We start from the raw sequence: 14280 nt of genomic DNA, 5'->3' as shown, positions 1-14280 counted from the left end.
CCCAGAAGGAGCCGCTTTCCCTGCGGGCTCCTGGTTAGACCCACTCTCTCCCCCGGGGCTACCAGACGGACCCCAGACCCGCTCTCTTACGGGCTCCGGGATGGACCACGGACCCACTCTCCCCTGGGCTCCCGGACGGACCTGCTCTCCCCAGGGCTCCCGGACGGACCCGTTCTCCCCGGGCTCCCGGACGGACCCGCTCTCCCCCGGACTCCCGGACGGACCCGCTTTCCCCCAGCCCCCATCCTGGGCTCCCGGACGGACCCGCTCTCCCCCGGGCTCCCGGACGGACCCGCTCTCCCCCGGGCTCCCGGACGGACCCGCTCTCCCCCGGGCTCCCGGACGGACCCGCTCTCCCCCGGGCTCCCGGACGGACCCGCTCTCCCCCACCCCCCACCCTGGGCTCCGAGACGGACCCGCTTTCTCCCCGGCCTCCCGGACGGACCTGCTCTTCTCCACGGCCTCCCGGACCGACCCGCTTTTTCCCCCCAGCCTCCCGGAGGGACAGGCTTTCCCCCATACGGAATGAAAAGCGCAATCCCACCGCAAGCGCCCACGGCTCCGCGACCTCCAAGGTACAGGCTCCGGTAGAAGGAGTGCCTAGCAGGGACAGAGTCGGTACAACACGTGTTTCTGTCACGGGAGGGGGCGTGAAGAGTCAGAGCATCGCCGAGAGCAAAGCATTTCCATCCCCGCCCGGGAGTCCTACCCTTCCGCGTCCACTGCTCCGCTCCGGACCCTCTGAAGGTACTGAGTTCTCAGACCCGGAATTGGCGACCTGGTAAGGGTGGGGGGCGGCGCGGGAAAGCTCGCCGCGAAAAGCCTGCGGGACAAACGTTAAAGTCCTGCTCTTACCTCCGTGGCTGAACTCGCTCACTGTCCCGTCTACAAAGTGAGGGCGGAGGCGGGGCGAGAGGCAGGTCCAAGAGAAGGGGGCGGACCCGGACTCGGGCGGAGAAGCGGCAAACTCCCAGGAGCCAGCAGCAACAGATCCTGCAGCCTAACCCAGAGTCGACCTACTTAGCTGGAAAAGGGCGGCCTTAGAGGCCAAGCGGGATGCCCCGGGATTGGTTGCTGCTGGTATCCTTTCAAAGGAGACGCTTCTATGATTGGCTAGTAGAGTCAAGCGGGTCCTACAGGTGGAAAAAAAGCGGGTTCAACAAAGTTGTTACCCGGGTAACAGAGACGCACAGCGAGGGAGCAGCAGTCTATTTTCTTCCCCTAGGCTGTGAGCTGTACACGGAGCACTGACCAAGGTGAGGAAAACTGAAATTTAGGAGTGAAAACAGCGGAGGGTGCTCAATGCTGTGACTGTCAGAGGAACTTTAAAATACTTAAGAGCTCAATGAGATAGCCCCCAAAAGCCCTATGTTGCTCAAAGTGGAGGCAAACGTTCTCAAAGTTCCTCCCACCCCCCTCAACCCCTGAAGCATGATGTTTCTAGAAAACTACAGAAGGGATGGGTGCTGAATCTCAAAGTATTTCCCAGTTTTCCTTTCTCAAATCTCACACATACTCAATGGGTCCCCAGTGAGGACCCCCCCCCCATTTTCATTAAAAAAAACTTTTTTTTAGATATGTCTGGTATTCAAAGTTGAAAGACTCATTGTACCTTCCGTTTTATGTGAACAAGCAGTATTATTTCTGGGCCAGCAGGTCTTGGTTGGGAAATAGAGGAAGAGAGCGCTCTGTAAACTCTTTCAGACAGGAAAATAAATAAAATTGCCCACACGACTCACCATGGAACAGTATATCTGTGGGAGGGGGTTTCAGTAGCCTGAAAGTTCTGAGGTCATTAGTCATATCCTTAAGAGTGAAGACCAATGGTCACACTCATATTTACTGTACCTTAAAAATATTATTACTCAACCAAAGACTGATTAGGGGAGTATTTTGTCATTTGACTTTAACTTTGAAAACATACACAACTGGGATAAAAACCAAATCTGAGGGATGGGAAAGCACCAAGTTCGAGCTGAGAGATAAGGATTGTTAATCTTAAGAATTTTCCTGTCATAATAGGGATTCAGAACAGACTACAGAAGTAAACAAAACCGGCTTTTTTACCTTAGTAGTACACTTCAAGAACTGAAAGAAAAATTACCAGTTGACTCTCTTTTTATATAGGAATGGAATATAAAACTAAGAAAAAATTACTGCCAACTGTATTAAGTTTACCTGAAATGTGCTATATAGCACCCCATCCCATTTACAATTTAGGCTCCCTTAAACATAAGATCCTTCTGCCACAGCCCTCCCAAGTGCTAGGATTGCAGGCATACTACACAGCTTTTGATGACTCAGGACGAGTCCTATCAAAATGAAGTTTTCTATCTCAGAGTAAAAATTTACTTTCGAGCTCATGTGAGACCAGCTCCTAGGGAGGCTGACATGTGAGGTTCCTTTGAACCCAGGAGTTCAAGAACAGCCTGGTCGAGTTAGGAAGATCAAGTCTCAAAAACCAAAGCAAAGCAACACATCATTAAAAGGATGGGAGAAACTCCGTGTTTTAAAATAAATAAACTAGATAAAGTGCAAACACAGGAATTATTAAATCAAGCAAGGCTTAGGATTTTTGTTTGTTTGTTTGAGACAGGGTTTCTTTTTGAGACAGGGTTTCTCTGGGTAGCCCTGGATGTCCTGGAACTCACTTTGTAGACCAGGCTAGCCTCGAACTCAGAAATCCACCTGCTTCTGCCTTCCGAGTGCTGGGATTAAAGGCACGCACCACCACACCCAGCTGGTTTAGCCATTAAAGGCTAGGATCACAAGCAAAAAAAAAAAAAAAAAAAGGCTTAGGTTTTTATCTTTAGGTCACATGCCATCACTGGGCCCTATCCCTAAGCCCTCTTTTTCATTTTTTTTTTCATTTTTCATTTTGAGACAAGGGCTCACTAAGTTTCCCAGGCTGACCTTGACCTCTGTAGCCCAGACTTCCCTGAATCGCATCAGCCTTCTGAGTAGCTGTACTTTATGTCTTGACTTGTATTTCTATATAAGATTCCAGGTACTGAAAAAAGAAATAAAACAATTTCCATTAACTACATTTTAACTTTGTGACAGAAACCTTGTTAAGCTCCCATGATTATGAATATTTTTATGGTAGTAAATGTTAAAAATATAAAAAAGAAACTATTCTTGGATACTTTAAAGCTATAACACTTATTTCCTGTTGGACCCAGATCCTTTGGCATGCTTAAGAACACAACTATTGAAAACTACATCCCCAGTCCATAATGAAATTAGTTTTAATAGGCAAAGAATTACTGATGAATATAGTTGTCAAGAAATTATGTCTGTCTGCCTGGGGGTCTATGTATGTATAGGAATGCAGCTGCTCATGGAGGCCCAAGCTGCTGGATCACAGGCATTTCCAAGCTGTCTGATGATGGTTCTGGGAACTAGAGCCTTCTGCAAGAGCAGTAGGCACTCTTAACCATGGAGCCATTCTATTAGTTCCCTCCTCCTCGCCTTCCCTACCCCAATAATAGTTTTGAATGGTAGGAATAGTTAGTGTACCATAATAGAACACTTACAATCATAAGGGCCCAGATGCAATCCTAAGCATTACCAAAAATAGAAAAAAAAAACAAACAATTAGCCAGAATATTATTATTTAATTCAGACATGGGCAGAGATGATACTTTTGTATTCTCAGAAGAATTTCAATACCAGAATTGATAAATAAGACAATATGTAAGTAAAGTTGTGGAAGAAATTGCAAAATTCATTTGGAGAATAAACAGATTTTGAAATATTTAAAGTCATTCAGTCATATGACTTCACCTATTCACCAAAATTCAAAGAGGATGCTATTTGATGATTCGATGTTGTTCTTGCAGAACCTGGGACCCAATTCAGGCCTTCTTCCACATTTAGCAAGCATTCTACCCTCGAGCTACACCCCTAGCTATATTTGGTGAGTTGTTTTTCCATTTCCTGGTTTCATTTACTGTGCGTACTTAGTAAAATATGCTGGTGACTTTTCTCCAAGTAGTTAAAAGTTAAACAGCCATTCTTATTAATGCTATGTATAGAGACAGAGAGAGAGACAGAAACAGAGACAGAGAGTCAGAGATAGAGAGAGAGACAGAAAGAGAGAGAAGAGAGAAGATAGGAGAGAGAGAGAAGAATGGTGGTAGTCTCACACTCAAAGTCTGACTAGATCCCAAGGCTACTGATATTGCCTAAGTGCTATGGATCTCTTGAGCCTTCTTGGTAAACCTAGTCCCTAACTGGTCCTGGTGTTTTGGTTTGAGCTAGTTCCAGACTGTTGTTTTAACTGATTAGCCAGACAGGTCCCCCAACTACATTTTCACTCATGAAGGCTCCGAAGGCTCAGGCTGATGTAAGGAAATCAAAGCTCTGTTTTGGAACACTGCTTTTAGTATTAGCTGGTCAAAATTAAGACTGGGGAGTGGAAGAAAGAAAAAAATACAGCCTTAAAAATTATTTTCTGAGTGGTCACATCTCAAGAACAAGATGCTTTGCTCTTTCTCACCCTGCACTACTTCCTACTTACTGAGAATCAAGCTCAAGACCTCATACAGGACTTTAGGCAAGTACTTTATACCACAACCCTTATTCTAATATTGGTCTATTTAAAATATTCCTGTCAGTATTCCAGTATGTATGGAAAGAGCACTAGGGAGCTCCGATTCTCACTGCCAAACTATTGGATAATTCAAGGAGGGGGACTCGTTGACTTTCTGTTCCCACTGATGATGCTCCCAAGCTTCAAAGTTTAGTTTCAAATCAGTGGTCATACAGATGGGCCTGGTTAAACTAAATGGCTAACAAAACACCCCTCCTCCCCCCACTCATGAACCTGGGAAAGGAACTGATAGGGAGGAGGAGGAGAGGAATGACAAGGATAGGATCAAGATAAGGAAGGATGTTGAGGAAAAAGTAATTAGAATTCATTATGTGATTGTATGTATAGAATTGTCAAAACCTTGATAAAAGAATTATAAATGTTGCATTGAAACAGAGGCTCAATAACTTTAGAAATTTTTACTTTAAAAAAAATCACCACACTAGTCTTCTCAAGTAGTCTAGTAGTTAGACAAAATATTGTGAAATTTAAAGGATGCAAGATAGGCGATACATTATTAACAGGATGTAGAACATACATATGTAGGAGAAGATTGTGTAAGAAGGGCAGAAAATTAGGCTGAGGCTTTATCCTGAAATCACTAATTGCCAGACTTAAGATTGTATTAAGCTGATAAAAAACTAAAAAGCATGTTTTCTTTTCTTTTTTAATATGCTGGTCATGACAAATGAGCTTTGATAACTCTCTTTTAATTTAATTTTATTTTTGACTTGCTGGACTTCTAAAAGGTTAGTAGCATTTTCATTTTCATTGGATTTATGGCTTTTCCAATATTTCATATAATTGGTTTCTTTTGATATTTTGAGCTATTTAGTTATTCTCAAAATATTTGTGATTCTTTTGTGTCTCAAATTGCATTGTCAAATTTACCAGGACTAATTACTTGCTTACATATTATTATTATTACATTTCATATAGTGAAATATTATTTTTGTAAATGTGTACATTTTATCACATTTTGGCTCCAGTTAGCTATCATGTAAGTCTATGTGATTTTATGCCAATGGAATCTGGAAGTCCAATTGCAAATATGTTTCATGTATCCAAAATATTACTAAGAATTTTTGTGAAGGATTTTTAAACACAGACCAAGAAGTGTCATTCTTTCAATGCAGTCATTTTGAGTGGTTAGTATAGAATTCTAATAAAGTTACATTACTCCAATTTCATTTAAGACTGGTATTTTTAGAACCGCCTTGAGGCCTGCATCATATTCCTTTTAATATTTTCAGAAAAGCAAATCTTCCTGCTTTGAATGTAGGTATCTAGATATATCAGAGACAAATCTGATGTGTAATCAAACTGAATGATGCTGTAATGATATCAATTTCTTTACTGTTATATATGAAGGAAATGCCAAGAGAAAAGACAATTTCTAAAATATTTTGAGCATTGATGGTATAATTTACATCAGTATGTAACCTTCCAAGGTTACTATTTTGAAATGCCACATTCCTATGAATGTGATCGTATTTCATTCACTATTCATCAGCTGCTGACTAAACTTCAGCTGTGGTTCTGAAGATGTTCTTTCTGTGTGTACAGCTTCTCAGTTGCCCTCACTGCCCTGCTTCTCACCCCAAAGCCACTCGGAGCCTTCCCAAGTAACTGGTAGAAATTTAAAGTTAACTTCTTTTTCCTCAATCCTGTATTCCATACACTTTCTGATCCCTGATCTTCCTTCATCGCCTCTCCTGTGGGTGCTGGATGCAGGGCCTGGCTCAGTTACTATTTTTCCCTCTGAAACTTTGATCCCTGCCCTATTCTGAGTATGTATCTAGTAGCTTCCAAACAGACCTCTGACATTTCTCAATAATTAGAGCCTTCCAAAACCCCTACACGAGCTGAGGTCCTATGTCACTTTGAATACTGCTCTATATCCAGGAAGTGCCACTAGACAGAGAGGACTATATGAGTAGTAGCTCTTTCTATGGCTAAATCAGATGCTATATTTGGAACTTCTGAATATCTTTCTTAGGGCTTAGTTTAATGGTTTGTTTGCTCTTTTCTCACTGGCTCCCTATTTTAGTCTCAGAAACCTCATGATCATACAAGTATCTGTGGGTACTATGTTTCAGATGATAATGACACGGTATAGCCTTTCATATTTAAGCAACCACCGCCATTGGGACTGGATAATTGACCATCATGTTAGAAAGTTTGTAGAGTAAGTAATGCGGATGTAAGAAACAATTCCATTATGTTTGTTTCTCAAACACACCATTGTACAATTTCTAGGCAGTATCCTAATTATATCTGCTATTGGGTGTGTTTTTTCCCTTTCAGTATCAAAGATAGAAAGTATTTCAATAAACACTTTGCTTTCTATGTTGGCTAAATATTTAATGAACACATAATCAAAGAAGAATTTTAAAATATAAACAGAAGCTTCTTGTTTAATTTCACTTATGTCAATTATTCATTTCCTAGCAGACCAGACTGTGAGAGAGATTACTTTGTCACCTTATATTTCAGCTTTTCTGATTTAATGAGTTTCCAATGTAATGAGCTTTATCACTAACTTAGTCTATATCATCATTAAAAGTGAAATTCATATCCAGGAAAATGAAACTTTTAAAGAAATAATAATAGCTAGTGTAGGTTGAGTATTTACTATGTACCAGGTAGTAGTCCAGACTCCTTTATATGTATTAAGCTACTTAATACTTGGAACAATTCAAAGAGATAGACACTACTATTATCTCCCACTTTCCAGATAAAGAAATTTAGTAGAGACAATTTAAATAATTGCTCAAAGCCAAAGAGCTAAGAAGTACATGATGGATCAAATTCCAAACATCATGACCCCAGCCCTCTTACTCTTAGCCACTACAATATTTTGCCTCCATGTTAGAATTAGAGAAGTAGCTAGCATTTCTTTCATGCCCTTAATATCGCCAGTGGATGTCCAAACCAGTTATATATTCAACAAAGAATGTAAAAAATATTTATAAAACAAGACTTGGAAAATACCTTCAGTACAGGTCAATTTTGACAAGTGACTATATCAGGACTTTTATTACCACTCTAGGTATAATGGAATTTTTTTTCATGTATAATTAAAACAGCTAGAGAAATGGTCCCTGAGAGTGAAGTTTCTAAAATGATGTTTCAAAAATATCTGTCAAATTGTGGGAAAGATACCTATTTCAGTTTTGCCCATTTTACCAACAATAAACACAACTCTACAGTTCTTTTCAGGCTCCTCATTAAAGTCTGACACCTCTGAGATATATTTTTTAAAGATCTTAACTGTCCTGCTGTGAATGTAACTGCAGGGATTATTTTCAAAATTGCTACTAGGATGACAGGATTCAGTATTACTGTTATTCTCATAAAAGCATGTGCTTCTTTCTTCATGAATTTCACTAAAATGAGCCAATGCTCATTTCAAATGTCATTGTAAGGCTAGGTCTCATCAAAGGTTAATTAACAGTATAAATGAAGCAAAGAGGTACACACTTACCCGAGGCAAATATATAAACTAAGTAAAGGTTATCTGGGTATATGCCTGAAGCAAAATCTTTTTTTTTTTTTTTTTTTTTTTAGTTCACAAATTGGAATATACATCTGATATAAAACATGTTAAGAAATAGAGTCTAAAAAACTGTGTCCCTGAATACAAGTACACAGCTTATAGAAAGTTTTATTTTTAATTAAGTTGCCAGGTAGATTTTCTTTTTGCTTTTTTTTTTTTTTTTCCTTTCAATTCTGGGAATTGAACCTGGGGCTTTGAACATGGTAGGCAAGCATTTTACAACTGAGCCCTATCTGACGTTTATACCCTTAGTCATTCTTAATCACACTGAAAAAACAAGAACCACTTAGATAGAAAGTCAGCATGTGCTGGTAAGACTGAATGAGAAGTTTTAGTAAAGCAGGCTGAAGGCTTGGATTACTCAGTTCCTTGGGTTCTGGGACTTAGTAAACTACATGTGTGCAGGAGTTTATAAGCATTCACAAATATGGCAGAGGAAGTGGAGTGACACGGTGAAAGAAGGGATATAGGACAAAAGTCATAAGTGTGTCTGATCATTCACCACCACCCCCCTCCTCAGAATATGGAATTGGAAAATGCAGAAGCTGAGAAGGTCAAAACAGGGAATTTGGAAGCGAAAAGCATGGAAGCTAAAAATATGCAATTTGAGATGCTGTCTTCTGCCTCCACCCTGCAAGCACTGGCCAGTCTCCTGAATCCTGAAGAAGAGGATGATTTTGATTTTGAACAGGTGGGCCTATACTTAAAAGAGAAATTAATTGTATTAAAGGAAGCCATGGAACCGTATTTGAACAACTCGTTCCCATCTTGCTGTGGGCGCAGAACAGTGTCATCTGATACACGCCGAGGAGGCTGGAAGGCTTATTATGCATGAGACTCTAACCTCTAGTACGTTTCTAGCAAATATAATTATATTTTTTTTCTCCACCACCTGAACACTGAATAGGAAAATAGTTCTGTAACTATGGTAGCGGTAGCCACATTTCAAAATGTTTGTCATTTATATTTATGGTCAAAGAATGCTTGACAACCATTGCAAAGAGCAGTAGCTAGGATTGTTTATGCCTAGACAATATTTCTACAAAGCAAATTAATTTCAATTATGCAGTATTAATTGATCTCCCAATCTAAGTCTCTTAATTTTTTAAAAAAGTCTGCATATAAAAACAGCAAAATATTTTGAGCCAAATAATAGGAAAACTAGCTTCTGGCTACTGATAGGGGTTTGCCAGCACATGCTCAAATAAATATATAGAGTTTAATCGGGTGATTTTCATTTGGGGATCTGGACAGGTAACACCTTCAGGTCTTCAGGCAGCAAGATGACCCTCATTTAGGATAGAAGAGTTACCAATCTAAGGGCACTGCTATTATTTCCTGGAAAACCAAAACAGTGTTATATAATGCCCAATTTCCCTCTCCCCTCCTTAAATAGAAATGAACTTTGTCAATTAGACAAGCTATGATGATAGTGCATAATTATTCTAACATATCAGGATATTTCAATTTGTATAAAAGTATTTTAATGAAAATTTACTATGACCACAAATAAACCATGATCTATGAAAGTATATATCAATTTATTCCTTCCAAATTTTTTGACATAGTATGAAAACCAAGTATTTTATGAATGGGCCACAAATGCAGTGGTCCAGATCAATATCCACCTTCATTAGGAGAAATAGATCAGAATTAAATAAGATATGAAATGGAAATAAAATTTGTAGGAGAGTATGACTAAGCCAGTTTGGAGCCAAAGTAAGGACACATGAAGTTTTAGAGAAAAGCCTTAGTAGAGCCAAACAAAGAAAACTCGAGACATTGATAATAGCACTAAATATATACAACAGATAAGATACAGGGGGAAATGTTAGGTGCAATGTATCCATGAAGTTGGGTACGTTGAAATAGAATGCAAAATTTTCTAGAACACACATCCTGAGAAAGGCAGGCTTATACTACATAGAAAGAGCATATTAAGTATTTGAAAAACAGAAGCCCTTAATATTGTTGGTCAGAACTTGCAATTGGCACTGATGCGGAGGTAAAGATCAGCACTGGTTACAAAGCCTCTTGCCTTTGGTGTTTATGTCTAGGGATGTTCATTTGCATCTAGAGGTATTTCCAGGAGGAAAGATGAGTGTTTATGAAAAAGAGAGACTATAACATCATTTATACTGAATTGCACAATTTATAATAGAAAATTACCATAATAATATATTATTGTGTATATGTGGGTTATAAGCAATTTTGAGATAATTGGTCATTCAGACATTTTTCAGCACAGATAGCATTAGAGGGTATAGAATCAGAGATACAGTACAGTGCGAGAATAATTAATGTTCCTACTGAACTATTAAATTTTCCTAGAAGGAAAACGCCTTTCAATTTTAACATGTAGTAATCCTAAGAACCAGGAAATGATTACAAGAGTGATGTGTTTTCTAAAATGGACTCTGAAAAACAGCAAGAGATCTGTTGCATACACATTGGTTCATTTACACTATCCCTCTTCTAAATGAATTGTTAAGTCTCTGGAAGATTGGGAAGAGTCTGTTGTTTTTCAAACTCCTAAGGGGATCTCAAGACTTATGGGAAATAAGATCCCACCAATCTTCAGACACTGTGGACAGGGTGTTCAAAATCTCTCCAATATTACAAAGAGACATGGATTGGAATGACCAATTTCTCTGATAATTGTCTGTGGGTACACGATACAGGCTTAACTGATGCCCTTCTAGACAACAGTTCCCAGGTGATGTTTTATTATTTCACTTTACCTTCTCACTTGAAACTTTATTTTTAACCAGTTATTTTCATTAAGTTAATAAATTGAAACTCCCCTCCGCTCTGATATGCTCATCCAATCATAACTGTCCATGAAGAGCATATCAGTTTTTGCTAAAATGTTCACGGTTTCATTTCTACTGATTTAAATTTTCTGTGGAAGGAGACACCGCAAAATAAGAGGCCCTTATGTTCCAAGAACCTCTTTGCTCTGATTGACTATTAGTATTCTGATGATTAATAATTTAATAAAAGTACCACACATTCATGTGACCTCGGTGATTAAACATAGAAAAAAGGGTCCAGAATACTATTGGGATTTTCACATAAAAATATCTGCAGTTTCTTAACTCCTCACACAGAGCTTTCGAATCTCCTTTCTGAAGAAAAAAAAAAAAAACAGTAGCTACCATCTCACACATTGTAGAGATGTTACATATTATTTTGTGATTTATAACTGTTGGAATAGTTTAGCATCATAAAGACCTGGGTGAGCTTTTTCAACAATATCCAATGGCAGATATTACTCTTCTCACCCAAACAAGACTCTGCAAATTCTATACATGTCTGAAGTACTGGGTGATGAGGGAAGAACTAAAAAGGGGGCAGGTAGAGGGAGTACTTTGCCAGGAACCAAGGAAATAAGGATATTTTGACTGTCAGTAATGAGTACTTCAGAGTCTGATGTTAAAAATGAACAATTAGGAAGAAATTAAGTTTGTCTTAAAATATCAAAGAATTCCTGAAAGACTTGAAAAGAGTGAAGGTTGTAGGGTGTGCACACTTAAAAAATGTAATAAAAAAGATAGCATAATAAGTATATGGCCATATGAAAACAGAAGTGGTTTGGTATTCACCTGACACTATGACGTGGGTTCTGCTTCATTAGGAACTGTGGGAAAGAGAAATATTTCATCCCCAAAGTTGGAAGAGATAAAAACAGTTGCTGGGACTTTTAAATGGTTTCGTTGATGTCTAACTTCTTAGCTTCTGTTTCCTTTTTTTCCAGTAGAATGCTCCCATAAGTCTGTCTTTCATCTAACTATAACCAAACACTAACTAATCCCCAAAGTGCCAATGCATTTCTACCAACACTTGGTTCTAACCTTCATAGAGATGAATGTGGCTCGTTCCTCCTCTCCCAAGGGATACATGATTCACTGGGCTGGAACCAGGGATTTAGTTCAACCAAAAAAAAAAAAAAATCTATTCGACCTCAGAGTCTATTAAGCCAAATACTTTTTTTCAAAAGGACAAGGAAGGCACATTGAAAAGGATAGTTGACATCTGTGTCTGTATTATATAACAATAGTGAATAATTAAAGCAGAAGATTTTTAGAGTGTTTAGAAAACTTGACAGGTTTAAATTATTAGTGATATTTGTTAGACAAGTAGTAGTTACAGAATATTAGACTTCTGTTCTTTTTTCCAAGGGACAATGTGCATCTACTATTAGAGCCATGGGCCCTGGGAATATTGGACCACCTAAAGCAAAAGAGTCCAAAGGTAAGCTATTTAATAAAGTAATACAGATAAATAGAATTAATATAGTATTTTTCTCAGCAAAGGCAAAGAGTAATAAAAAACTAATATTTCATAAGAGGAATTCATTAAATGACATTGTATTAGATACTTCAGATTACTATGAAGATATGTCTTGAGTATTTTCAGCACAGATGATAAATACATGAAGTAATACATATGACTTAGTCATTCCACTTTGAAACATCATATTACACATGACAACAAATTTATTTTTCATTTGTCAATTCAAAACAAGCATGGGATTCCTAAAAGTTAAAGAGGTGAGTTGAAGCACTCGTTCCCATGGCAAGCTGCCGTTTACATACAAACAGGTCATTTTTACTTCTGCTGGAGGTTAGCAATTTTCTAATAAGGAAAATAACTTTTGCCTCCAGCTGTCTGCATTCCTTGGCTCCCGTTTTTGAAACGGAAGCCTAGGAAGTGCATCCATGAGCTGGCTTCATTGTAGGCACATTGCTCCTCTTCTGTGGAAACCATAGGGACCGTAAGACCTTTAGAGTCTTCACCTTTCACTCTGCTATAGTGTAGCAATTTCCCAAAACCACTTTATTAATAAAGTTCAGTAAATATTTATTGAGAATCTGTTATGTACCAGGCAATATATGATAATCTTTGAGACCACAAAGGAAATCAAAGATCTGTCCTGAAGAAGAAAGTAAAACAAATAGCTATGTAATTTTACCTTACATTGAATCGCTTCCAAAAGGAATTCAGGGGGTTCCTTAAAAACATTCCTGGCCCAGGGCCTAGGATTGTAGTTCAGGGTTAATATTACTCCTCTAACACTCTACAAAATCACGATTCACCCAAATAAGAAATCAATTATTTGTGACTCAAAAACATTTTTGTTTATACATTGTCACAGAATTGAATATTTTACAATCCTTTAAAAATATAAAAGCATTAATTTTCTTGTTCCTGATCAAAGTTATCAGAGGATGACCAGAAAGGGGGAAGCACATTTTTGATCATCAAATTCACAGATTTGAAAGATAATGTATAGAAAAATGTTTAGAATATAAAATACTAGATAAAATGAGGTCTGAGGATGCTCTTACATTTTCAGGTATTATTACTGAATGTGCTCAAAAGGCTCTTTGCTCTACTCCAGAGGTAGTCACTACATGGCAGACTAGTTCACTTGTAGATGGATTTCTGTACTGCCGAATTTCCAATAATGTGGGTCTAATAATCTCAACAATTGGAGGGCAATGAGTCATATGTAAAATGCTATGTATAAGCCTGCACTTAGGCTTTAGAAAGCTCATGCTAGATAGAAGCAGATGATTTACAAAGAATTGTAGGGTTGAAAACCTGACCATCAGGTGCATTTCTGGGAAAGCTTAAAAAGGACTGAACGCAATGTTCTGAACCTCACATAGGTCTCCAATTGATGTGCCAATGGAATAAATACAAGCTGGGCATGATGATTGGAGTCTGTACACTTTTCAACACTTAAAGGAAATACATAAAAAGCCCCTAATCAGCTCTGCAAGAGGACAAGTGATAGAGAATGTATTTAAAGTACACATGTGTAGTAGGAAAATACTACATTAAAAAGTTATCATTCTAGCCTCTGTTTTCTGTTTCTTTAATTGACATTGTTTTGTAAGATTACATAACACACACACAGGAAATGCATCAAAGGGCTTTTATAGTAAAGCACAATGCATGGTAATATAATTAATTCTATCCAAATCAGATTCCTTGAGCTTCAGGTTTTTTCTTTTGCATAAAAAATTTACACAAGACTATATTTGTGCTTTGGAAAAATACATATAGCACCAGCATACCTATCTGATTATCTCCATGCCATCTACTTATAAATTATCTT

The 14280-nt window shown here is 38.4% G+C and overlaps 2 protein-coding genes across 4 annotated transcripts in view; one reads left to right on the top strand and one right to left on the bottom strand.

Annotated features, from left to right (window-relative positions):
• The window catches only part of Nup62cl (nucleoporin 62 C-terminal like), a 62092-nt gene extending 61198 nt beyond the window's left edge, over positions 1-894 (bottom strand). For 2 of the 3 annotated variants that reach the window (XM_021153755.3, XM_021153758.3), the window contains exon 1: positions 856-894. The gene's annotated coding sequence lies outside the window, so the exon portion shown is untranslated. The other variant, XM_021153756.2, reaches the window with a different exon arrangement.
• Positions 895-1163: 269 nt separating this feature from the next.
• The window catches only part of Dnaaf6 (dynein axonemal assembly factor 6), a 42380-nt gene continuing 29263 nt past the window's right edge, over positions 1164-14280 (top strand). Inside the window, exons 1-4 of the mRNA XM_085837567.1 lie at positions 1164-1256; positions 3843-3919; positions 8674-8844; positions 12335-12407. Coding sequence (XP_085693693.1) covers positions 8677-8844; positions 12335-12407 — 241 coding nt within the window. The 5' untranslated portion in view covers positions 1164-1256; positions 3843-3919; positions 8674-8676. The remainder of the gene's footprint in view (positions 1257-3842; positions 3920-8673; positions 8845-12334; positions 12408-14280) is intronic.

This window comes from Mus caroli, unplaced genomic scaffold (assembly GCF_978045245.1).
Source record: "Mus caroli unplaced genomic scaffold, Mus_caroli_1 scaffold_5, whole genome shotgun sequence".
Taxonomy (NCBI): domain Eukaryota; kingdom Metazoa; phylum Chordata; class Mammalia; order Rodentia; family Muridae; genus Mus; species Mus caroli.
The sequence above is the reverse complement of the archived record's forward strand: the minus strand, read 5'-3'. Positions and strand labels throughout refer to the sequence as shown.